At 38.6% G+C, this 27,829-nt stretch overlaps 1 protein-coding gene and 1 long non-coding RNA gene across 2 annotated transcripts in view; one reads left to right on the top strand and one right to left on the bottom strand.

Moving 5' to 3' along the window:
- Window positions 1-27,829, top strand: part of PAPPA (pappalysin 1) — a 1,503,354-nt gene that overhangs the window by 1,075,856 nt on the left and 399,669 nt on the right. Inside the window, exon 14 of the mRNA XM_053695762.1 lies at window positions 3,713-3,849. Within this exon, the coding sequence (XP_053551737.1) occupies window positions 3,713-3,849 (137 nt within the window). The remainder of the gene's footprint in view (window positions 1-3,712; window positions 3,850-27,829) is intronic.
- Window positions 1-27,829, bottom strand: part of LOC128642889 (uncharacterized) — a 167,102-nt gene that overhangs the window by 88,560 nt on the left and 50,713 nt on the right. The gene's annotated exons all lie outside the window — the stretch shown is intronic.

Below are 27,829 nucleotides of genomic sequence, written 5' to 3'. Positions count from 1 at the left end.
CGTCACATCTCTCATAAGGTGTGGAGGACCTACTTATTCTGTTCTCCAGGATGATCTGGAGAAAGTCTTTTCTGCAAGTCCCCTGAAGGGATAGTTTTTGACCCTGTCTGTGTTACTGCACAAGAGGTTTGCAGAGCTTCCAGATGTACATCCATTTGATAAGGCTCTGCTGGGATCAGACCTGTGTTTAGATCTAAGGCTCCTTGGAGTTTAAATCTTGTCCTTAAGGTTTTGTAACATGATCCATTGGAGCCTATGCATGAAGTAGACATTAAATTGTTGTCTTGGAAGATTCTTTTTCTACTAGCTATTCTGCTATTGCTACTGTGCAGAGTCTCTGAGATCGCTGCCTTGCAATGTGGCCTCCTTATCTGGTGTTTCATGCCGATAAGGCTGTTCTACAAACCAAGTTAGGTTTTCTTCCTAAGGTTGTGTAAATTTGTAACATCAATCAAAAGATTGTGGTTACTTTTTTATGTCCTAATCCTTCTTCATCAAAGGAATGTTTACAACATATTTCTGGATGTGGTTTGTGCCTTGAAGTTCTATCTTCCTATCTTCAGGCCACAAAGGAATTTAGACAAACCTCTTTCTCTGTTTGTTCTCTTTTCCGGGAAGTGTAGGGGTCAGAGTGCCTCTTCGACTTCCTTATCCTTTTGTCTGAGGAGTGTCATCCGTTTAGCATAGAAACAGCGAGACATAAGCCTCCTCTGAGGATTACGGCTCATTCTAGGAGAACAGTGCTTCCTCTTAGGCCTTCAAAAATGAGGCCTCTATGGATCAGATTTGTAAGGCGGCTATCTGGTTCTCCTTACACACTTTTTCCAAAAATTTTCAAGTTTGATGTTTTTGCTTCTGCTGAAGCAGCCTTCTGGAGAAAGGTTTTTCAGGCTTTGGTGCCCTCAGATTAGGGTCCGCCTCTCTTTTTTCCCTCCCGTTAGCATTCCTTGTACTCTAGAGCTTGGGTATATGTTTCCCACAAGTAAGGAATGCAGCTGTGAGCTCTTCCCGTATTAAGATGGGAAACATAAATTATGCTTATCTGATAATTTAATTTCCATCTGTATGGGAAGAGTCCACAGCTCCTGCCCGTGCTCTCCGATGGGCGGCCCTACGTTTGAAATGTTATCTTCTGGCACCTTTTTTACCCTGATATTTCTCCTACTGTTCCTTGTTCCCTCGGCAGAATGACTGGGGTTATGAGAAAGTTGGGGAGGTATTTAAGCCTTTGGCTGGGGTGTCTTTGCCTCCTCCCGGTGGCCAGTTTCAGTATTTCCCACAAGTAAGGAATGCAGCTGTGGACTCTTCCCATACAGATGAAAATGGAATTATCAGGTATGTATAATTTATGTTTTTCTCTATCATATGTCAGTTATCTGTAAGGCAGGACATTTACTAATTTTACATTTTTCTACCTTGAACTAAATGTGTATTTCTATTTTAGAAGATTTTAACATAGTCCTAGTTTGGCTGAACGAATCGTTCCTTGCCATAGTGCTGCTTGTTTGCATGTAGGACATAAGCGATGATAGCTAATATAAATCCAACTTGTTACACATTGTTGTGTTATCATGAATCTACGAGGAAGCTGTTGGCATGTAGATATTTATTGGCGTCACAAACAATTATTTCCTTTGGGTTTGGTTGCTGATTCGGCAGGAACAGTTTTCATTTTCAATTATTAGATACTTTCCTTTTTATTCCTCATGGGTATGCTCTGACCAGTATGCAATTGTGCTTAATCAGCATTAGACTTCATACAGCTGACATTCCAGATGTAGTAAGCTTTCCAAAACACAGAAAAACATGAAGTTCATAACAGGAGTAATGCTTTGTCCAAACATGAGACTATAAAAGTGATTTTCCACGTACAATAATCTTCATCTTTGTGAAGCTAAGTGTTAAACTTATAGGATCTTCTATACAAGATCTTGTAAGATAAACTAAGTTGCACTGTAATTGCATAATGATGTTGCACAAATGTAATTCCCTTTGCAATGCTGCTGTTAACCATTATACAAATGAATCCTACAAGTGAGTTTGTGTAGGGACTAAATTATTAATGGGTTTATGGGGGGGGTGCTGTATATACTCAGCCCTTTATTAATAGGCATCCTCACTACAAAAGGTACTTAAAGGGATATGACGTACTTTTATTATCACATTGGCTTTGTTCCCATGACATTCTTTGTCGAAGAAATACCTAGCTAGGTGTCTGACATGAAATAGTGTTGCCATCTAGTGCTCTTGCAAAAACATGCTTTGAAAACTGCTGCCATATAGTGCTCCAGACATGTAGACGCTCCTGAGCTTGCCCCCAAAGATACCAATAAAACAAAGAAAATTTGACAATAGAAGTAAAATAGAAAGTTGTTTAAAACTGCTGCTCTGTCTGAGCCATGAAAGACACATTTTGGGTTTCATATGCTTTTGAATTTATAAATAGTCAAACTCTGGTTTCATTGCAATACACTATCTCTTTTTTTCTGTTTCTTTTTTTTCTTCCTAGGAACAGAACAGTCTGTGCTTAAAAAAATTCTGAATAATTTCATTGATTTATTTAATTATTTATTTTAAAGCGATATGAGACACAAAAATGTTATTTTGTGATTCAGATAGAGCACACCATTTAAAAAAAAAAAAGTTACCAATTTACTTCTATTATCAAATTGGCTTTGTTCCCATGGTATTCTGTGTTGGAGATACCTAGGTTGCATCTGGATCACCACATGACAGGAAATAGTGCTGCCCTCTAGTGCTCTTGCAAATGAATAACACTCTTGCCAAACTGCTGCCATATAGTGCTTTAGAAATGGTCTGACTCCTAAGCACTTGTCCCTGCTTTTCAACAGAAAATGCCAAGAGAACAAAAATGATAATATTAGTAAAGTAGGATATTGTTTAAAATCACATGCTCTATCTGAATCATGAACAAAACATTTTGGGTTTAATATCCCTTTAGCAATGGAGTTTATATTCTGCAGTTCAACTTTTTTACTAACATAGTTGCAATGCTTAGCTAAGTCAAATTGCCTTATCCTCCATGTCCCTACATGGCCCTACAATATACAGATAAGTCTTTTAGCTAAAACAAAAAGCTCTTTTTCTATGAGACCCGGAATTCAGTTAAAAGCCTTCAGTATAGATAGCATAGTGGACTTTATCATTATTAAATACATTAGCATTTTAATATTTATATTATAACTTGCTATATAATTGTACAGTTAGATACTGAATCTAGTGATTTATTTTTATTTTTTTTCTGCAAGTGTGCACATATTTATTATTATTATTATTATTATTATTAATATTATTATTATTATTATTTTTATTATCAGGTTAGATCTACACCCTTTCCCCTGTTAAATATTAATTTGATCTGCTTATGTTTATTGCTTGTTTGAGACATAATGATTGGTGTTTGTGTCTAACTATTTAATGCCTGTATTGGATGTGCATTTGGAATTTACTTTATGAGTATGGAATAAATAAAGATACCTTTGTAAAATAGTTGAAAATAATATTTAATCAATTTTAGTTAACAATATTTGGCATCTGTTATTTAATGTAATCATAGCCAATCACAATTATTCAAATACTAATGTAGATAACATGGTTTTATAGTTTGTGGGATGGGTAAAGGTTCCTGCATTTGTATAGGGCATATCAATATTTGTGTACATGAAATAAAGTTAGCTTTCATTTTTCACAGCTGCATCCATTACGTTTGTGAGGAGGTAGACTGTCAGGAACTGAAAATAGAAAATGCTGAACTGAACTGCACAACTGGAGGGCACACAAATGGGGCACAGTGCAAGGTGACCTGTAATACTGGGTACATATTGCAAAGTGACGACAGCAATCTGAAAACACAGGTTTGTACCTGTTGGTATATACCAGGTTATAAATATAATGAATTTATTAGTATTCTTTAAAATAACCTCCAATTAAAATGTACATACAAAACAATTGAAATTAATATTTATTCCTAAATTCTTAGATTAGTTAAATTTATAAACACATTGAAATATATTTATATAGAAACTAGATTGTGCATCAATTATGCACACTTATTTTGTTACAATATTCTATACAACAGATTATAAAAAAATATACTTTTAAAATTAACTTTATTCACAATGAATCACATTAAAATACACCAAATGAGGACTCAGAATATGGACTATTAACTTAACAATGCTTAGTTAAACAAAATAATTTAACAGCCAACTGATATGCCAATTTATCTAAGCTGAAATAACCTCTTATTTAGCCACCATAAAACAAGTTTTAAAATATATCACAATAGCTACAAATAACTTAATACACCAGAGAAATGTAGTTATGATAACAAATTATTTTCTAGCAAGTACAAGTCTTTAGCATTAATGTGACTAGTTAAAACTACACAGGACTATGAATATGCATTTAAAATACTAATTGTGCTCTTTAAATTACCATCTGCAATCTAACTATAGCCTTAGAATACCTTTGTTTAAAATATTAAAAATATAGAACAGTCATATGTTACCACATAAACCAATTGACTGTTTCAGCTTTCTCAGATAAGTTCAATTCACCTCATAAAATAAAAGTTGTATTTTGCAATGATGATAAGAAAAGGTAGCCCAATTTTGCTTATAGTGACTGTGTCCAAAAAAGGCAGCAAGGTTACCAGTCAAAATTTTAGCAAGCATGTTAAGCTGAAAATTGCTAGGGCGTGGCTCCAATCTAAGGGCCCAAGATGGAGCCAGGTTAAATCCACAATGGAGCACATTGATACAATGGAATGCACAGTGTTTGCAGCTAACAATAATACCACAATTCACTGTATGTGCTGGGAAGCTTGGCGACAATGCCTAGAGAGTGAGATAACCAATTGCTAGATGCACTCTATGTGCCGGGAGGCTTGGTGACAGTGCCTAGAGAGTGCGGATGCCGGTTGCCAGTGGGTCTCCTGTGGAGATCTAGAACTAGAATTGAGCTTAGATTTAGAGTTACAAATAAGAAGTCACTGTCCCCTTCCCCACCCCCTACTCATTCATTCCCTCCCCCTCATCCCTTCCCCCCCTTTTTTTTTTCTCTTTTCTCTCTTTCCTCTTTTTCGGTAAGGTTGCCCGCAATCCCTATATACTTTTTAATGTTCAAAACACCTGGCGGTCTCAAATAGGTGGTCCGAGTTCTAGTTTGTTCTATTTTGGTTGACCACTAGAGAGCTTAGATTGCCAATGCCATTCAATATCATTTTTTACCATGTATCATCTCCTTTCGCCATTATCTATCCTCTATCACTCCTCCCCTATTTCCCTCATATAATGTATGTTTTTTCTACATGTGCAGTGTATATGCTGAGTTGCTCTATTTCTCATCTTCAACTTGATGTTGATATACATTTTGACAAGTGTGTCTGCATCATGCTCTACTGCTTATTAATTATTGATGAAGCGTTGCAATGCATATAAGTAAAAAAAAAATGTATGAGGTTTGCTTAGTTTTGGGACTCTATGCACGACATACTACTGTTTACTATTGACTTGATATTGGAAACTACTGCGTATTATGTCACAAATAAGCTCATTGTATGATGTTGTTTCTTCTTTGTATATCATTTCCACCTGTATTTGTATGTCCTTTTATTATAAACCTCAATAAAAACTATTTAAACAAAAAAAAAATAATAATTAGCAAGCAAAGACCATTTCTATCCTCTTGCATGAGGTTATATTATGTGATAAACCCCACATTTTTTTTATATAATCATTGGTGCATGTTTGGATATGCACCACATAAGCTTGCCTCTGTGATAGGCCCTTCAGAGCTGAACATCTCTTAGTTTACTGGGATCATATCAGTTTTAGTCCACTCACAAATATCCTAACATAAATCCCCCTTCTAATTTTAAATATATGTAGGACACATGTATTTGAATTGACTTAAAGTCTGTGATACTTGGTGAGTGTATTGACAGTAGGCATCATAGAAAGTCTTCTAAGAAGAGAGTCTATCATTTCTTTTTATGACACGAGTCCACGGATCATCTTTATTACTAATGGGATATTCACCTTCTGGTCAGCATGAGGTGGCAAAGAGCACCACAGCAAAGCTGTTAAATAGCCTCTTCCTACCCTCCCACCCCAGTCATTCTCTTTGCCTATGTTAGTGATATGAAGTGGTACAGTGAGGTGTTAGACAAGATTATTCAATCAAGAGTTTATTATTCTTAAAGTAGTGCAAGACTGTGCTGCTTTATCCTAGGGTGTAGTTGTAGTCCATATCAGTATCTTCAATAGAGCATTGGTGGCTTTAGAGCAATGGGAACTTGTGGGACATAATTCTCACTGTGCCTCCCATATTTAATGCTGCCCTAATTCCTATAGTCTGAGGGGTATGACTCAGTCTTTGATTTCTCTGTAGGTCGATGTGAGGAAGAGGATCTCTCAAACCTGTGATCTGCCTTGCTGTCAGGCAGTAATATGAGGTAAGTGATGCTTTTATTTTTCTGGGAGCAGGAGACAACTCAGAACAAAGTAAGCACATTTGATCTACCTTATACACTATATAAAGGGGCTCAAGATAAATAAGGCACTTTATTACTTTTATAAACTCACCTAGGCTGGAGAGGACTGCGGACATAATTTTATAGCAGGCACTGGGGCTAGTTAGATTGCTGCAATATTGGCTACGGTAATTATGGGGTTAACATAAGTATTTTTCCCCCGGGAAGAAAGCTTTTACTTTGGGTACGCCCACGATGGGCGGATCTGTGTCCTTTGTGCGCCACTTCTATGTGCTTCAGTCTGGGGGACATATTGAGGAGAGTCAGTCTATGCCTGTCTAGGAGCGCATGTTCCGTGTCAGACATGCGTTCCAAGGACCGGACTGCTGAATTTTTTTTCTGGCAGTATTCCGCTATCGTCTACTGCATAGAGAGATTTGATTCAGCACTTGGCCAGTGAGGTAGGCGCCTCAGCATGTAGCTGAGGTGTGGAGGTAGCTGCAAGTTTATTTGGTAACCGGAATAAGCAGAAAGTGTTAATGCTACTTTACACAGAACACAACAAAATAGTTGTGGTTTGAATTTAAAGAGACAGTAATGTTTTTTTGGGATTATTTTTTTTATTAAATTATAAGGTTTTCATAAAAAAAAAATACTAAGTGTGAACCAGTATGGATCAAGTGTTCCTTGCTCTTTGTGTTTTAATGCTATTGTGGAACCATCAGTACCTTTCTGTCCCTCATGTATTGAGAGGGCTTTAAGTTATAAGGAAAAAAAAATTCTGAGCCAACTTCTTGTAAAGCAGATGTTGTCCAGGAATCTAATGATGAAGTATAATATATGCCGCAACTTTCTCCTCAAGTGCTCCAAGCTTTACCGCCCTCGCAAGCAATGCCCTGCGCCTCCTCTCTAGCTCCCGCTGGAGTTACTTTAAGGGACATTGCATCTTTCATGTCTTCTAAAATTATTATGCGCTGTCTGCTTTCCCAATGTTGCAGGGAAAGCGTAAGAGGAAGATCAGACACTCAGTAAGCAAGGTTTCTGATGCAATTGTTGCAGTTTCGGAGGTCTCCTCTCAGAAGCCTGAGGAGGAGGATGTCGTGGTAGCATCTTAAGGTGAAATTTCAGATTCTGAAAGTGTAATTCCTCTTGCTGATACTGAGGTTATATTTTTTAGATTTAAGCTAGAGCACCTCCGGCTATTACTTATGGAGATTTTACCTACATTAGACGACAGTGACTCCACGGTAGTGGTTGTTCCTAAGAAGTCCAGTAAGCTGAACAAATATTTCAAGGTTCCTTCCTTGGTGTGTTTCCGGTCCCTGACCGAGCTTCTAAGATTACAACAGATCATAAAAAATACCTTTAAAATTAACCTTATTCACAATGAATCACATTAAAATACCCCAAATGAGAACTCAGAATATGGACTGTTAGTTTAACAATGTTTAAACAATATAACAACATATTTTAACAGTCTATTGATATGCCAATTTATCTGAGCTGAAATAACCTCTTATTTAGTCACCATAAAACAAGTTTTAAAATATATCACAATAGCTACAAGAACTTAATACACCAGAGAAATTTAACTACAATAACCAGTTTATATGAGATTTTGCAATAATAAAACTGATTTATAAATATAAAGTACAAATTATTTTCTAGCCATTAAAATTATTTAACATTAATGTGACTAGTTAAAACTACACAGGACTATGGATATACATTTAAAATACTAATTGTGCTCTTTAAATTACCAGCTGCAATCTAACTATAGCCTTAGAATACCTTTTGTTTAAAATATTAAAAATATAGAACAGCCATACATAACAACATAATACAAATTGATTGTTTCAGCTTTCTCAGATAAGTCCAATTCACCTCATAAAATAAGAGAGGTATTTTGCAATATGGATAAGAAAAGGTAGCCCAATTTCGCTTATAGTGACTGTGTCCCAAAAGGCAGGCAGGTTACCAGTCAAAATGTTAGCAAGCAAAGACCATTTCTATCCTCTTGCATAAGGTTATATCATGTGATAAACCCCACATTTTTTATAATCATTGGTGAATGTTTGGATAAGCACCACAAAAGCTTGTCTCTGTGATAGGCCCTTTAGAGCTGAAAATCTCTTGGTTTACTGGGATGATACCAGTTTTAATCCACTAGGGGGGCAGCAGACAACTAGAAATGCACTTTCATTATCAATATTGTTACAGTTTATACAGTTTACTATGTATCTCCAAATGTATATTGAATATATACACTATTTCCTGATTTTAATAAACTTATCTGGTCAACATATATGTTCCATCTAATATAATTTAGCATGTATCTATAGAGACTAAACATGAGCACATCTCTAGTAATATTTTAAAATGCATTTAAAATCACATTTTCCATGAAAGGATAAAAGGATAATAATACATTCAGCAATATCTTAGTTATCATCTTAATAGCACATACATACATTGAGATTAGCAACCAGTTGTCATTTCATATCTATATCTATATTGGATTATTTCCCCATATCAATATAAATTTTGCATATCCGTATATCTCTTGCTGAGTGTATAAAAACATATGATATAATTTACAGCACTAATTACATATGCACATATTAGATGCCTTTAAAGTTGCATTTTTTATGAGGGACTAGTAGTATAAATCAATAAAATATATATGTTTATCTGACTTATTTTGTATATCAGTTCATGTGATATACTGGTATATATATATATATATATATATATATATATATATATATATATATATATATATATATATATCAAACAGAGAAAACCCAGCACTCACTTACAAGCTCTCAGCTAAGATTTAAAAGCAAAAATGGAAAGGTCAGTCACCGCATCTGGCCAAATGGGACAAGCTCAGGTACCACGTCAAGGTCCTTTCCAATACCTGAGACCCTAAAACAGCCACACAATGCAAGCTTTCAAATCCAAACAAACTGAAAACAAGGGAAGGGTGCACAGGAATATGTAACCACCCTAGACATATACAAAACACGGAAAGGAACTGCACTCTCATACCGGACCGGGTACACATCTGGTGGCACCCAGGGCTGAGCATGTTGCAGGGTCATGGGATGTGTACCCGGTCCGGTATGAGAGTGCAGTTCCCTTCCGTGTTTTGTGTGTATATATATATATATATATATATATATATATATATATATATATATATATATATATATATATATATATATATATATATATATATTGCATTTCCTAGTCACCATCTTGTTGGGTTATTATGTGTCTGAAAAATATAAAGAAACAGATGTTATTACTCTGAGACTCTAGAACACATTTCAAATTCACCAATGCAGCCATTCAATACAGCAGACATCTATCCAATACAGGACAGTCTTCAGATCTATCTATTTATATTTATCATACTAAGGTATAAATGAAAGATTTTGAAAATGTGTAATATAGGTTATTTAAAATCTCAAACTGTCTTGGGCATATGTTCTTTTTAGACAAAAATATGTATTCAGTCTTCAAAGAGAATCTAGTGAGCCATTGTGTTAATTACTGTCTTACTGAGCTTCAAAGAGGTCATTATAGAAAGCATGTCTGTATATCTCCACATGGGGTCAGTACCTGATAACTTGTATTTCATAGAAGAGGGATCCTCTTTTACAGTGACATCTTGAGTTTTACAAGTGTCTATTCCCTTTGTTCTACACATCTATGTTTCAGAACAAGAGAGGGTTGTTTTACAGTTTCACAAATAAATACATTATTTGGCGTAGATAAATATATATATAATTATTTAATAACACTCAAGGATACCCTGACATACCACAACTGACAATATTCATAACGAAAAGTAATCATTAAAAATAAACTCAACTTGCTTCAATATTAGAAATCTGTATTTTATTAGAGGTTAATTAACTTTACATTTTAAGACCAGATACTAGGTGATGAGCACCAACTGTATCTTATTATTCTAGTGCAAATATATAACAATACTATAAATATTTCAATAAACTTCCTACTCAGATATTATTGCTGCAGAGTGTTCTAAAAATAACTAATAATAATAATAATAATAATATTAATATTACAAAGATTGTACTACAATTTGTTATGAAAATTGCATTGTTGCACAGTCTTAATGGAATTCTCCGTGAAAAACATAGCATTTTAACATATAGCTAATTATGCTTTGTTTATATATATAAGCCAGGTACTATACTATGCAAGACTTTGTGTCAGTGCCAACCAACAAGTTTATTGTCATTATTACTGTGACATTCTTTTCAACCACTAGTAAAACAGGAAGTTATTAATATAAATGTTAACAAATCATATAGAATGTTATCAGTGCCAATGTTTGGCGGCCTTTGCTAGTTACACCATTCCTAAAAGAGACAAAGGTGCCTATTTATGATGGTGCGAGCGGACATGATCCGATTGTGCTTATCATGTCAGCTGCACATTGATAAATGCCAACAACATACACTCTCTGCATTTATCATTGCACCAACTGTTCTTGTGCATTGTTGGTGCAATGCCACCCCCTGCAGATTTGCGGCTGCTAGCAGGGTGTGGCAATCAACCCGATTCTATTTGATCGGTTGATTTCTGGTGATGTCTGTCCGCCTCCTCAGAGCAGGCAGACAGGTTATGGCGCAGCGGTCTTTAAACTTCAGGCTCGCCAGAAACGCTGGGCATCAAGCTCCATATGCAGCGTGATAAATATGCCCCATACAGTAGATGTTAGCTAAAGTGGGTCCACTGTTTGTATCATGCATTTTATCGATATCACAAGGCTCATAGAAGGTTTTAAACTGATGAATGTTTTGTATTTAGAACAATGGCATGAATTAGTATGTAATATTTGCAATATAGTAAAATCTGTATACTGCTGAAGCTATTATAGGTTTGTTGTTAAATGTGCATAAAATGAGGCACACAGAAACTATACATCTTTGGAATTATTTTACACACATTTAGTTCTGCTCTTTGTATTATTTCCATCCTGTGCTAATCTCTTCTGATCCATGTTTGGTTGTACAGATTCAGAGGAAGCAAACTGGATCAAATGCCGTAAAACAGGAAACATCATTTATATCCTACATTCAGAATATTGATTTTACCCCTTTTCAAAAACACATTTATGTTTTTGCCATCACAAAGATACATGTGAATGAATTTCATGATGTATGTGCCATATCGTAAAAAAAGAGAGAAATTCCCAGTGCTGGAGTTTCTTTTGTGATATTGCAAAGCAGAATAATAAACTGTTTGGATGCAGGATCTGGGCATGCTTGCAAATGTTTGTGTTCCAAAGATGTCATTGCTCTGTCTCATAATACAATGGTCCTCACTAGGATTAGGCGACTCATGTTTACATAGAGCATTCTTGGAATGCTGTATGGATTGGTGGAATTCTTCTCTTTGGGCCATAATTGCCTTTTAATACAAAGTGGCTTTCTACTTATTATTGTTTGGAAATAGGTGGGTGACACAGCTTGTAATCAGCGGTGACTGTCCCTTTTACCCTGCACATGGAATGTCTGTGTTTTTATAATGGTTAGTGTGGAAATGTTTTTTTGTGGCATGGAATGCACCCGGGGACATATGGGGTAGCACTGTTGCTAAATCTGATGTGTGGGTGTCTATGTGGAATTAGCTGATGAATTGCGGGATAGAAAAACAATTCAGGGAGGTCTGAAGAGAAGTACAGTTGATAATGGTTGAGAAGATTTACGGTTTAGATTAAAAAATAAAAATTATTCTTAAATTTCTAACATTTTTATTTAAATGAGGTAAATCAACTATATACCAATGAATCTCAACAGAAGAATAGGTTTAAAAAAATATTAGAGGCAAATTTGTATTAAAAAATAATCAAAAAAAAAGAATCATTTCCACTATTGATTATTAAAAAATAATAATATATATATATATATATATATATATATATATATATATATATATATCTATACCGTATATATATATATATATATATATATACGGTATATATATATATATATTTATATATATATATATATATAGAGAGAGAGAGAGAGAGAGAGAGAGAAAGAGAGAGAGAAAGAGAGAGAGAGAGAGAAGTCTTTTAAAAGTATTCTGCAAATTGAAACTAATTTATTTTATCTCTCTTGTTTGTTGTGAAGTCAAATGTTAAGCATTTAAACTAAAAGCTATTTTTTTTTATATATATATATATGTATATATATATATATATATATATATATATATATATATATATATATATATATATATATATATATAAAATATTATTTTTCTTGACCTTCAAGCTCCAGTCAGGAAGAATCTGGATTGTCATTTTATGTAATAGTTTTTAAAGTGCACATGCTTATATTAGGCTGTACCCTAATTGCTACCCACATTGTCATCTTATACAATTTGTGATTTGAAAGGACATAAAAGTGCCATTTCATTTGGAGAATTGTCCACAGGATAATGATTATTACAACTTTAAATATATTTATTATTAATATTGTTGTTATTTTTACTATTTATTAATAGTTTGGATACATTATCATCAGTTTTTATTTATAAGGATGGTGAGTTATAAAAAATAGGAACAATTGATAAGTTTTATAAGACTGCAAACCATGAAGACACAAGTCCCCTTTTCCATGCAAGGTGGCTTAGAAGAGAAAGGGGGAAAAAAATAAAAAAAACAGAATTTATGTTTACCTGATAAATTACTTTCTCCAACGGTGTGTCCGGTCCACGGCGTCATCCTTACTTGTGGGATATTCTCTTCCCCAACAGGAAATGGCAAAGAGCCCAGCAAAGCTGGTCACATGATCCCTCCTAGGCTCCGCCTTCCCCAGTCATTCGACCGACGTAAAGGAGGAATATTTGCATAGGAGAAATCATATGATACCGTGGTGACTGTAGTTAAAGAAAATAAATTATCAGACCTGATTAAAAAACCAGGGCGGGCCGTGGACCGGACACACCGTTGGAGAAAGTAATTTATCAGGTAAACATAAATTCTGTTTTCTCCAACATAGGTGTGTCCGGTCCACGGTGTCATCCTTACTTGTGGGAACCAATACCAAAGCTTTAGGACACGGATGAAGGGAGGGAGCAAATCAGGTCACCTAGATGGAAGGCACCACGGCTTGCAAAACCTTTCTCCCAAAAATAGCCTCAGAAGAAGCAAAAGTATCAAATTTGTAAAATTTAGTAAAAGTGTGCAGTGAAGACCAAGTCGCTGCCTTACATATCTGATCAACAGAAGCCTCGTTCTTGAAGGCCCATGTGGAAGCCACAGCCCTAGTGGAATGAGCTGTGATTCTTTCAGGAGGCTGCCGTCCGGCAGTCTCGTAAGCCAATCTGATGATGCTTTTAATCCAAAAAGAGAGAGAGGTAGAAGTTGCTTTTTGACCTCTCCTTTTACCAGAATAAACAACAAACAAAGAAGATGTTTGTCTAAAATCCTTTGTAGCATCTAAATAGAATTTTAGAGCACGAACTACATCCAAATTGTGCAACAAACGTTCCTTCTTTGAAACTGGATTCGGACACAAAGAAGGCACGACTATCTCCTGGTTAATGTTTTTGTTAGAAACAACTTTCAGAAGAAAACCAGGTTTAGTACGTAAAACCACCTTATCTGCATGGAACACCAGATAAGGAGGAGAACACTGCAGAGCAGATAATTCTGAAACTCTTCTAGCAGAAGAAATTGCAACCAAAAACAAAACTTTCCAAGATAATAACTTAATATCAACGGAATGTAAGGGTTCAAACGGAACCCCCTGAAGAACTGAAAGAACTAAATTGAGACTCCAAGGAGGAGTCAAAGGTTTGTAAACAGGCTTGATTCTAACCAGAGCCTGAACAAAGGCTTGAACATCTGGCACAGCTGCCAGCTTTTTGTGAAGTAACACAGACAAGGCAGAAATCTGTCCCTTCAAAGAACTTGCAGATAATCCTTTCTCCAAACCTTCTTGAAGAAAGGATAGAATCTTAGGAATTTTTACCTTGTCCCAAGGGAATCCTTTAGATTCACACCAACAGATATATTTTTTCCATATTTTGTGGTAGATTTTTCTAGTTACAGGCTTTCTGGCCTGAACAAGAGTATCAATGACAGAATCTGAGAACCCTCGCTTTGATAAGATCAAGCGTTCAATCTCCAAGCAGTCAGTTGGAGTGAGACCAGATTCGGATGTTCGAACGGACCTTGAACAAGAAGGTCTCGTCTCAAAGGTAGCTTCCATGGTGGAGCCGATGACATATTCACCAGGTCTGCATACCAAGTCCTGCGTGGCCACGCAGGAGCTATCAAGATCACCGATGCCCTCTCCTGATTGATCCTGGCTACCAGCCTGGGGATGAGAGGAAACGGCGGGAATACATAAGCTAGTTTGAAGGTCCAAGGTGCTACTAGTGCATCTACTAGAGTCGCCTTGGGATCCCTGGATCTGGACCCGTAGCAAGGAACCTTGAAGTTCTGACGAGAGGCCATCAGATCCATGTCTGGAATGCCCCACAATTGAGTAATTTGGGCAAAGATTTCCGGATGGAGTTCCCACTCCCCCGGATGAAATGTCTGACGACTCAGAAAATCCGCTTCCCAATTTTCCACTCCTGGGATGTGGATTGCAGACAAGTGGCAGGAGTGAGTCTCCGCCCAGTGAATGATTTTGGTCACTTCTTCCATCGCCAGGGAACTCCTTGTTCCCCCCTGATGGTTGATGTACGCAACAGTCGTCATGTTGTCTGATTGAAACAGTATGAACTTGGCCTTTGCTAGCTGAGGCCAAGCCTTGAGAGCATTGAATATCGCTCTCAGTTCCAGAATATTTATCGGGAGAAGAGATTCTTCCCGAGACCAAAGACCCTGAGCTTTCAGGGGCCCCCAGACCGCGCCCCAGCCCACCAGACTGGCGTCGGTCGTGACAATGACCCACTCTGGTCTGCGGAAGCTCATCCCCTGTGACAGGTTGTCCAGGGACAGCCACCAACGGAGTGAATCTCTGGTCCTCTGATCTACTTGTATAGTCGGAGACAAGTCTGTATAGTCCCCATTCCACTGACTGAGCATGCACAGTTGTAATGGTCTTAGATGAATTCGCGCAAAAGGAACTATGTCCATTGCCGCTACCATCAAACCTATTACTTCCATGCACTGCGCTATGGAAGGAAGAGGAACAGAATGAAGTATTTGACAAGAGTTTAGAAGTTTTGATTTTCTGGCCTCTGTCAGAAAAATCCTCATTTCTAAGGAGTCTATTATTGTTCCCAAGAAGGGAACCCTTGTTGACGGAGATAGAGAACTTTTTTCTACGTTCACTTTCCACCCGTGAGATCTGAGAAAGGCCAGGACAATGTCCGTGTGAGCCTTTGCTTGTGGAAGGGACGACGCTTGAATCAGAATGTCGTCCAAGTAAGGTACTACTGCAATGCCCCTTGGTCTTAGCACCGCTAGAAGGGACCCTAGTACCTTTGTGAAAATTCTTGGAGCAGTGGCTAATCCGAACGGAAGTGCCACAAACTGGTAATGCTTGTCCAGGAATGCGAACCTTAGGAACCGATGATGTTCCTTGTGGATAGGAATATGTAGATACGCATCCTTTAAATCCACCGTGGTCATGAATTGACCGTCCTGGATGGAAGGAAGAATTGTTCGAATGGTTTCCATTTTGAACGATGGAACCTTGAGAAACTTGTTTAGGATCTTGAGATCTAAGATTGGTCTGAATGTTCCCTCTTTTTTGGGAACTACGAACAGATTGGAGTAGAACCCCATCCCTTGTTCTCCTAATGGAACAGGATGAATCACTCCCATTTTTAACAGGTCTTCTACACAATGTAAGAATGCCTGTTTTTTTATGTGGTCTGAAGACAATTGAGACCTGTGGAACCTCCCCCTTGGGGGAAGCCCCTTGAATTCCAGAAGATAACCTTGGGAGACTATTTCTAGCGCCCAAGGATCCAGAACATCTCTTGCCCAAGCCTGAGCGAAGAGAGAGAGTCTGCCCCCCACCAGATCCGGTCCCGGATCGGGGGCCAACATCTCATGCTGTCTTGGTAGCAGTGGCAGGTTTCTTGGCCTGCTTTCCTTTGTTCCAGCCTTGCATTGGCCTCCAGGCTGGCTTGGCTTGAGAAGTATTACCCTCTTGCTTAGAGGACGTAGCACTTGGGGCTGGTCCGTTTCTGCGAAAGGGACGAAAATTAGGTTTATTTTTGGCCTTGAAAGACCTATCCTGAGGAAGGGCGTGGCCCTTGCCCCCAGTGATATCAGAGATAATCTCTTTCAAGTCAGGGCCAAACAGCGTTTTCCCCTTGAAAGGAATGTTAAGCAATTTGTTCTTGGAAGACGCATCCGCTGACCAAGATTTTAGCCAAAGCGCTCTGCGCGCCACAATAGCAAAACCAGAATTTTTCGCTGCTAACCTAGCCAATTGCAAAGTGGCGTCTAGGGTGAAAGAATTAGCCAATTTGAGAGCATGAATTCTGTCCATAATCTCCTCATAAGAAGAAGAATTATTATTGAGCGCCTTTTCTAGTTCATCGAACCAGAAACACGCTGCTGTAGTGACAGGAACAATGCATGAAATTGGTTGTAGAAGGTAACCTTGCTGAACAAACATCTTTTTAAGCAAACCTTCTAATTTTTTATCCATAGGATCTTTGAAAGCACAACTATCTTCTATGGGTATAGTGGTGCGTTTGTTTAGAGTAGAAACCGCCCCCTCGACCTTGGGGACTGTCTGCCATTAGTCCTTTCTGGGGTCGACCATAGGAAACAATTTTTTAAATATGGGGGGAGGGACGAAAGGTATACCGGCCTTTCCCATTCTTTATTTACAATGTCCGCCACCCGCTTGGGTATAGGAAAAGCTTCGGGGGGCCCCGGGACCTCTAGGAACTTGTCCATTTTACATAGTTTCTCTGGAATGACCAAATTCTCACAATCATCCAGAGTAGATAACACCTCCTTAAGCAGAGCGCGGAGATGTTCCAATTTAAATTTAAATGTAATCACATCAGGTTCAGCTTGTTGAGAAATTTTCCCTGAATCTGAAATTTCTCCCTCAGACAAAACCTCCCTGGCCCCCTCAGACTGGTGTAGGGGCACTTCAGAACCAATATCATCAGCGTCCTCATGCTCTTCAGTATTTTCTAAAACAGAGCAGTCGCGCTTTCGCTGATAAGTGGGCATTTTGGCTAAAATGTTTTTGATAGAATTATCCATTACAGCCGTTAATTGTTGCATAGTAAGGAGTATTGGCGCACTAGATGTACTAGGGGCCTCCTGTGTGGGCAAGACTGGTGTAGACGAAGGAGGGGATGATGCAGTACCATGCTTACTCCCCTCACTTGAGGAATCATCTTGGGCATCATTTTCTCTAAATTTTGTGTCACATAAATCACATCTATTTAAATGAGAAGGAACCTTGGCTTCCCCACATACAGAACACAGTCTATCTGGTAGTTCAGACATGTTAAACAGGCATAAACTTGATAACAAAGTACAAAAAATGTTTTAAAATAAAACCGTTACTGTCACTTTAAATTTTAAACTGAACACACTTTATTACTGCAAATGTGAAAAAGTATGAAGGAATTGTTCAAAATTCACCAAAATTTCACCACAGTGTCTTAAAGCCTTAAGAGTATTGCACACCAAATTTGGAAACTTTAACCCTTAAAATAACGGAACCGGAGCCGTTTTTATAATTAACCCCTTTACAGTCCCTGGTATCTGCTTTGCTGAGACCCAACCAAGCCCAAAGGGGAATACGATACCAAATGACGCCTTCAGAAGGTCTTTTCTATGTATCAGAGCTCCTCACACATGCATCTGCATGTCATGCTTCTCAAAAACAAGTGCGCAATAGAGGCGCGAAAATGAGACTCTGCCTATGATTAGGGAAAGCCCCTAGAGAATAAGGTGACCAATACAGTGCCTGCCGGTTATTTTACATAGTTCCCAAGATTAAAATAATTCCTCAAGGCTATGGGGTATAAAATATGCTTATATATGAATCGTTTTAGCCCAGAAAAATGTCTACAGTCTTAAAAGCCCTTGTGAAGCCCTTTTTTTCTTTATGTAATAAAAATGGCTTACCGGATCCCATAGGGAAAATGACAGCTTCCAGCATTACATCGTCTTGTTAGAAATGTGTCATACCTCAAGCAGCAAAAGTCTGCTCACTGTTTCCCCCAACTGAAGTTAATTCCTCTCAACAGTCCTGTGTGGAAACAGCCATCGATTTTAGTAACGGTTGCTAAAATCATTTTCCTCTTACAAACAGAAATCTTCATCTCTTTTCTGTTTCAGAGTAAATAGTACATACCAGCACTATTTTAAAATAACAAACTCTTGATTGAATAATAAAAACTACAGTTAAACACCAAAAAACTCTAAGCCATCTCCGTGGAGATGTTGCCTGTACAACGGCAAAGAGAATGACTGGGGAAGGCGGAGCCTAGGAGGGATCATGTGACCAGCTTTGCTGGGCTCTTTGCCATTTCCTGTTGGGGAAGAGAATATCCCACAAGTAAGGATGACGCCGTGGACCGGACACACCTATGTTGGAGAAAAATAAACTTCCCATGTGTTGCTAATTGTAGCCATTTTATACTGTGGGTTGTGTTTTATTTAAAAAAGTTTTTATACATGCAACTTAGAGACCCAAGTGTTTTGCATCCTGCTGTATGCTTTCAAATTAGCACATCAGTCCACACTCTTGTGCACCTTCCTGAATTCCTTGTCTTCTAAAAGACAGTCTGGAACAATGATCTGCTGTTTGGTCACTTTTCCTTTACAGTGCAAGCTCAACCCCTAGTGTGCCCCAAAGGGGGTGACCCCCATGTCTTCTGGAACCACACAAACAGAACACTCACTTTTAGCCAGGAATCTTACTCTCAACCAATAGCCCCAGATAGATGCTATTTATAAACAGTTCTTAGCAAACAGTTAATGACTGGGACCTGTTTCATTTGGTGTATTATATCAATGTTATATTCCAGTTTTAGTTTGTTTGAACAGTTGCACTTTTTATGCAATACTTTTGTATAATTTCACTATATACCAGCAGATAAATTGTTTATTTTCACATATAAAACGTACAATATCAAAACATAAATTATATAATTGCAGAAGTTTTGAAACAATAATAAATTATCTGTTGTTGCACAAAGATAACATTAATTAACTTTGACTTAGTTGCAGAACATTATTCTAACATTAGTGAGATACTTTATGTATCATAACAAACAGAAGGTCAAGATTAAATAGATTTGATTAGAACATAAACACTGCTGTCCCTTGATGAATGAAGTTTATACACAAAATCCTTTTACTGTTTTATAAGAAGGGTCATAATCACTCTTAATAATGTGCTTTTTAATCAGTATAATGGACCTAAAATACATTGCTTCTAGCAAACTAAAACTATCAGATGGAACCTCTGAATGATAAACTTTCACCCATAAAACCTCCTAATTGAACACAAATATTGTTTGTATGGCTAGGATCCACCCAATCCCCAGTCATTCTTTATCTGTGTAACCTTGTAGGTGATGTGCGAAGAAGGTGTCTGAAGAAATTGAGTTGTTAATCCTTTAATGGGTACCTTTCCCTGCAAACAAGGATTGGGGTTGTATGTTGTGTCCATGTCATTCTCTTTAGTAAGAGTAATGGTGTCTTTTAGCAGTTGGAAGACAGCAAGGTGGTCTTTGTTTACCTTCCAACATTTTTGCAACCCCTATATAGAACACCAGGGTTGGTTACTCTGTTTTTTCTTTATCTACAGGTCTATGTCACAGAGGATTCTGTCACACTTGTTTGCTGTTCCTGCCCTACAGCGGATCCAGAAGTAAGTGTTTTTACCTTCTAGGTGAGAAGGATGCAGCACTTAGGAGTTCCTTGTTTAAAAAAATAAAATAAAAAATGGATAGTTTGAGAACAAGGTGGATCCTTATGTGACTGGATATCCCTTTTAAAGATTGGGGGTTTATTGGGCAGCAGATCAAGACACTGTTCTGTCATGTGAAGGCTTTTTTATTTTGGCTATGGGGATTTGTTTGCACAAAGTTACCTTTTATTTTGTTTGGGTAATATCTCTTTAAGAAAGTTGTTGGACCGCACCTTACTTTTGAATTTGCGATCATGTGACCGCTCAGTTACTTCCTGAGTGCTGATCAGTTTGTTGGCAGCCGTCTGTTTGGAAGCCGGATTTTCAGGGAGTCAGAGCATTTTTTCTGCCATAAGATCTTTTTTCCTGCCTGTTGCTTCTCTCTGATGGTTGCAGCTTTCTAGGATTTTCAGGTTGAACAGGATTGTTTTATCTGCTTGTGTGGATTGGATTCCTGGTTACCGGTTGGGTGAGTCTCTCCAGCGTGGCTGGGGTATAGAGGTGCCGTTTTTAATAATTATTTAATACCTATGCCTTAAACGGACAGTACACTGTAAAATTGTTTTTATATTAATGTATTTTTGATGACTTGTTATACCATCTGTACAGTACAAAATGAATGAGAAATTGCATTTTCAGGTTTATTTGTGTATATGAAGTAGCTGGTTTTGTGCTTTTAAACCACAGCCTATTACAATGGGTTGAGCTTCAGGTAATATCAGATATCATTATGTTATCACTTTATGTACACAGACTTGCTTCTTTATCTTATATTTGTCTGGAAAACCAAAGCTCAATACATAGAGAGAACAATGGGAAATTATCATTTTATTACTTAAAGGGACACTGAACCCAATTTTTTTCTTTTGTAATTCAGAAAGAGCATGCAATTATAAGCAACTTTCTAATTTACTCCTATTATCAATTTCTTCTGTTAAGTGTGATCAGTCCACGGGTCATCATTACTTCTGGGATATTACTCCTCCCCAACAGGAAGTGCAAGAGGATTCACCCAGCAGAGCTGCATATAGCTCCTCCCCTCTACGTCACTCCCAGTCATTCTCTTGCACCCAACGACTAGATAGGATGTGTGAGAGGACTATGGTGATTATACTTAGTTTTATATCTTCAATCAAAAGTTTGTTATTTTAAAATAGCACCGGAGTGTGTTATTACCTCTCTGGCAGAGTTTGAAGAAGAATCTACCAGAGTTTTGCTATGATTTTAGCCGGAGTAGTTAAGATCATATTGCTGTTCTCGGCCATCTGAGGAGTGAGGTAAACTTCAGATCAGGGGACAGCGGGCAGATGAATCTGCATAGAGGTATGTAGCAGTTTTTATTTTCTGACAATGGAATTGATGAGAAAATCCTGCCATACCGATATAATGTCATGTATGTATACTTTACACTTCAGTATTCTGGGGAATGGTACTTCACTAGAATTACACTGTAAGAAATACATAAAGCTGTTTAATAACTAGAGATTATGTTTAACGTTTTTGCTGGAATGTAAAATCGTTTTCATTTGCTGAGGTACTGAGTGAATAAATGTTTGGGCACTATTTTTCCACTTGGCAGTTGCTTAATCTGTTTTCTGACAGTTTCTGTTCTCCCTCACTGTATTCCCTGCATGATCCGGTTCATCTCTACAGAGCTCAGGGGTCTTCAAAACTTATTTTGAGGGAGGTAATTTCTCTCAGCAGAGCTGTGAGAATTATAGTTTGACTGAGATAAAAAAACGTTTATTCTGTAATTTGTTTCCTGCTTTCAGAATTTGTTATCTTTGCTAATGGGATTAAACCTTTGCTAAAGTTGTGTTGTTTACAAGGATTGAGGCTATAACTGTTTCAATTTATTAATTTTCAACTGTCATAGATCTTCTGTGCTTCTTAAAGGCACAGTACGTTTTAATATTATTCTAAATGAATTGTATTTCCAAGTTGCAAGTTTATTTGCTAGTGTGTTAAACATGTCTGATTCAGAGGATGATACCTGTGTCATTTGTTGCAATGCCAAAGTGGAGCCCAATAGAAATTTATGTACTAACTGTATTGATGCTACTTTAAATAAAAGTCAATCTGTACAAATTGAACAAATTTCACCAAACAACGAGGGGAGAGTTATGCCGACTAACTCGCCTCACGTGTCAGTACCTACATCTCCCGCTCAGAGGGAGGTGCGTGATATTGTAGCGCCGAGTACATCTGGGCGGCCATTACAAATCACATTACAGGATATGGCTACTGTTATGACTGAGGTTTTGGCTAAATTACCAGAACTAAGAGGTAAGCGTGATCACTCTGGGGTGAGAACAGAGTGCGCTGATAATATTAGGGCCATGTCAGACACTGCGTCACAGGTGGCAGAACATGAGGACGGAGAACTTCATTCTGTGGGTGACGGTTCTGATCCAAACAGACTGGATTCAGATATTTCAAATTTTAAATTTAAACTGGAAAACCTCCGTGTATTACTAGGGGAGGTGTTAGCGGCTCTGAATGATTGTAACACAGTTGCAATACCAGAGAAAATGTGTAGGTTGGATAAATATTTTGCGGTACCGACGAGTACTGAGGTTTTTCCTATACCTAAGAGACTTACTGAAATTGTTACTAAGGAGTGGGATAGACCCGGTGTGCCGTTCTCACCCCCTCCGATATTTAGAAAAATGTTTCCAATAGACGCCACCACAAGGGACTTATGGCAAACGGTCCCTAAGGTGGAGGGAGCAGTTTCTACCTTAGCTAAGCGTACCACTATCCCGGTGGAGGATAGCTGTGCTTTTTCAGATCCAATGGATAAAAAGTTAGAGGGTTACCTTAAGAAAATGTTTGTTCAACAAGGTTTTATATTGCAACCCCTTGCATGCATTGCGCCGATCACGGCTGCAGCGGCATTCTGGATTGAGTCTCTGGAAGAGAACATTGGTTCAGCTACTCTGGACGACATTACGGACAGGCTTAGAGTCCTTAAACTAGCTAATTCTTTCATTTCGGAGGCCGTAGTACATCTTACTAAACTTACGGCGAAGAATTCAGGATTCGCCATTCAGGCACGCAGGGCGCTGTGGCTAAAATCCTGGTCAGCTGATGTTACTTCTAAGTCTAAATTGCTTAATATACCTTTCAAAGGGCAGACCTTATTCGGGCCCGGGTTGAAAGAGATTATCGCTGACATTACAGGAGGTAAAGGCCATGCCCTGCCTCAGGACAAAGCCAAAGCCAAGACTAGACAGTCTAATTTTCGTTCCTTTCGTAATTTCAAAGCAGGAGCAGCATCAACTTCCTCTGCACCAAAACAGGAAGGAGCTGTTGCTCGCTACAGACAAGGCTGGAAACCTAACCAGTCCTGGAACAAGGGCAAGCAGACTAGGAAACCTGCTGCTGCCCCTAAAACAGCATGAATTGAGGGCCCCCGATCCGGGATCGGATCTAGTGGGGGGCAGACTTTCTCTCTTCGCCCAGGCTTGGGCAAGAGATGTTCAGGATCCCTGGGCGCTAGAGATAATATCTCAGGGATACCTTCTGGACTTCAAATACTCTCCTCCAAGAGAGAGATTTCATCTGTCAAGATTGTCAACAATCCAGACAAAGAAAGAGGCGTTTCTACGCTGCGTACAAGAGCTCTTGTTAATGGGAGTAATCCATCCAGTTCCACGATCGGAACAGGGACAGGGGTTTTACTCAAATCTGTTTGTGGTTCCCAAAAAAGAGGGAACTTTCAGACCAATCCTGGACTTAAAGATCCTAAACAAATTCCTAAGAGTTCCATCGTTCAAGATGGAGACTATTCAGACAATTTTACCTATGATCCAAGAGGGTCAGTACATGACCACTGTAGATTTAAAAGATGCTTACCTTCACATACCGATTCACAAAGATCATTATCGGTACCTAAGGTTTGCCTTCCTAGACAGGCATTACCAGTTTGTGGCTCTTCCATTCGGATTGGCTACAGCTCCAAGAATCTTCACAAAGGTTCTGGGTGCTCTTCTGGCGGTACTAAGACCGCGGGGAATCTCGGTAGCTCCATACCTAGACGACATTCTGATACAAGCTTCAAGCTTTCAAACTGCCAAGTCTCATACAGAGTTAGTGCTGGCATTTCTAAGGTCACATGGATGGAAGGTGAACGAAAAGAAAAGTTCACTCGTTCCACTCACAAGAGTTCCCTTCCTGGGGACTCTTATAGATTCTGTAGAAATGAAGATTTACCTGACAGAGGACAGGCTAACAAGACTTCAAAGTGCTTGCCACACCCTTCATTCCATTCAACACCCGTCAGTGGCTCAATGCATGGAGGTAATCGGCTTAATGGTAGCGGCAATGGACATAGTACCCTTTGCACGCTTACACCTCAGACCACTGCAACTGTGCATGCTAAGTCAGTGGAATGGGGATTACTCAGACTTATCCCCTTCTCTGAATCTGGATCAAGAGACCAGAAATTCTCTTCTATGGTGGCTTTCTCGGCCACATCTGTCCAGGGGGATGCCATTCAGCAGACCAGACTGGACAATTGTAACAACAGGCGCCAGCCTTCTAGGTTGGGGTGCCGTCTGGAATTCTCTGAAGGCTCAGGGACAATGGAGTCAGGAGGAGAGTCTCCTGCCAATAAACATTCTGGAATTGAGAGCAGTTCTCAATGCCCTCCTGGCTTGGCCCCAGTTGACAACTCGGGGGTTCATCAGGTTTCAGTCGGACAACATCACGACTGTAGCTTACATCAACCATCAGGGAGGGACAAGAAGCTCCCTAGCTATGATGGAAGTATCAAAGATAATTCGCTGGGCAGAGTCTCACTCTTGCCACCTGTCAGCAATCCACATCCCGGGAGTGGAGAACTGGGAGGCGGATTTCTTAAGTCGTCAGACTTTTCATCCGGGGGAGTGGGAACTTCATCCGGAGGTCTTTGCCCAAATACTTCGACGTTGGGGCAAACCAGAGATAGATCTCATGGCGTCTCGACAGAACGCCAAGCTTCCTCGTTACGGGTCCAGATCCAGGGATCCAGGAGCAGTCCTGATAGATGCTCTGACAGCACCTTGGGACTTCAGGATGGCTTACGTGTTTCCACCCTTCCCGTTGCTTCCTCGATTGATTGCCAGAATCAAACAAGAGAGAGCATCAGTGATTCTAATAGCACCTGCGTGGCCACGCAGGACTTGGTATGCAGACCTGGTGGACATGTCATCCTGTCCACCTTGGTCTCTACCTCTGAAACAGGACCTTCTGATACAGGGTCCCTTCAAACATCAAAATCTAACTTCTCTGAAGCTGACTGCTTGGAAATTGAACGCTTGATTTTATCAAGACGTGGATTTTCTGAGTCAGTTATTGATACCTTAATACAGGCTAGGAAACCTGTTACCAGAAAGATTTACCATAAGATATGGCGTAAATACCTATATTGGTGTGAATCCAAAGGTTACTCTTGGAGTAAGGTTAGGATTCCTAGGATATTGTCTTTTCTACAAGAAGGTTTAGAAAAGGGTTTATCTGCTAGTTCATTAAAGGGACAGATCTCAGCTCTGTCCATTCTGTTACACAAACGTCTGTCAGAAGTTCCTGACGTCCAGGCTTTTTGTCAGGCTTTGACCAGGATTAAGCCTGTGTTTAAAACTGTTGCTCCACCATGGAGTTTAAACCTTGTTCTTAATGTTTTACAGGGCGTTCCGTTTGAACCCCTTCATTCCATTGATATAAAGTTGTTATCTTGGAAAGTTCTATTTTTAATGGCTATTTCCTCGGCTCGAAGAGTCTCTGAATTATCAGCCTTACATTGTGATTCTCCTTATTTGATTTTTCATTCGGATAAGGTAGTCCTGCGTACTAAACCTGGGTTCTTACCTAAGGTAGTTACTAACAGGAATATCAATCAAGAGATTGTTGTTCCTTCTTTATGCCCAAATCCTTCTTCAAAGAAGGAACGTCTACTGCACAACCTGGATGTAGTCCGTGCTCTAAAATTTTACTTACAGGCAACTAAGGAATTTCGACAAACGTCTTCTCTGTTTGTCATTTACTCTGGACAGAGGAGAGGTCAAAAAGCTTCCGCTACCTCTCTTTCTTTTTGGCTTCGTAGCATAATTCGTTTAGCTTATGAGACTGCTGGACAGCAGCCTCCTGAAAGAATTACAGCTCATTCTACTAGAGCTGTGGCTTCCACTTGGGCCTTCAAGAATGAGGCCTCTGTTGAACAGATTTGCAAGGCTGCAACTTGGTCTTCGCTTCATACTTTTTCCAAATTTTACAAATTTGACACTGTTGCTTCATCGGAGGCTATTTTTGGGAGAAAGGTTCTTCAGGCAGTGGTTCCTTCTGTATAAAGAGCCTGCCTATCCCTCCCGTCATCCGTGTACTTTTGCTTTGGTATTGGTATCCCAGAAGTAATGATGACCCGTGGACTGATCACACTTAACAGAAGAAAACATAATTTATGCTTACCTGATAAATTCCTTTCTTCTGTAGTGTGATCAGTCCACGGCCCGCCCTGTTTTTAAGGCAGGTAAATATTTTTTAATTTATACTCCAGTCACCACTTCACCCTTGGCTTTTCCTTTCTCGTTGGTCCTTGGTCGAATGACTGGGAGTGACGTAGAGGGGAGGAGCTATATGCAGCTCTGCTGGGTGAATCCTCTTGCACTTCCTGTTGGGGAGGAGTAATATCCCAGAAGTAATGATGACCCGTGGACTGATCACACTACAGAAGAAAGGAATTTATCAGGTAAGCATAAATTATGTTTTTTCTTCGTTCTCTTGCTATCATTATTTTAAAAAGAAGGCATCTAAGCTTTTTTTTGCAAGGACAACCCAGGTTGTTCACCAAAAATGGGCCGGCATCTAAACTTACATTCTTGCTTTTCAAATAAAGTTACCAAGAGAATGAAGAAAATTTGATAATAGGAGTAAATTAGAAATTTGCTTAAAATTTCATGCTCAATCTGAATCACAAAATAATTTTTTTGGGTACAGTGTCCCTTTAACTATCCTGCACCCTACTGTGAGTTTAATTTCTTCTGCTGGTTTTGTTTACTTAGGCTTGTCAATAGCGTATACTCCAGTATCAAAACTTTCAGTATAGGCTGGGAAACCACAAGCTAAATCAGCTATTTCAAAATGCCGAAATAAGGGTAAAGGAGCTACTTGTTAACAATTTAATACACTCCAGCAGGAAAAATTGATCATTGGGGACAATTTAAATAGGAGAACAGTTTTGGGTGTACTGTCCCTTTAAGTTTTTTTTAATTTTAATTTTCTATATAGAATGTATAGTATAACGAAAAAAAGAGCTATTTTATGTTTTACTATGGATGCCAATCCCAAGCTTCTCTGCCATTTGATTAATGTCTTTATTGTGCAGATGCCCAGGTTTTTCCTCCTGTGCAATTTTATTCCCCTTGCCTTAATAAGGTTTTATTAT

The sequence above is a fragment of the Bombina bombina genome, chromosome 12 (genome assembly GCF_027579735.1).
Source record: "Bombina bombina isolate aBomBom1 chromosome 12, aBomBom1.pri, whole genome shotgun sequence".
In the NCBI taxonomy this organism is placed as follows: Eukaryota; Metazoa; Chordata; class Amphibia; order Anura; family Bombinatoridae; genus Bombina; species Bombina bombina.
This window is presented reverse-complemented; position numbering and strand designations above follow the sequence as displayed.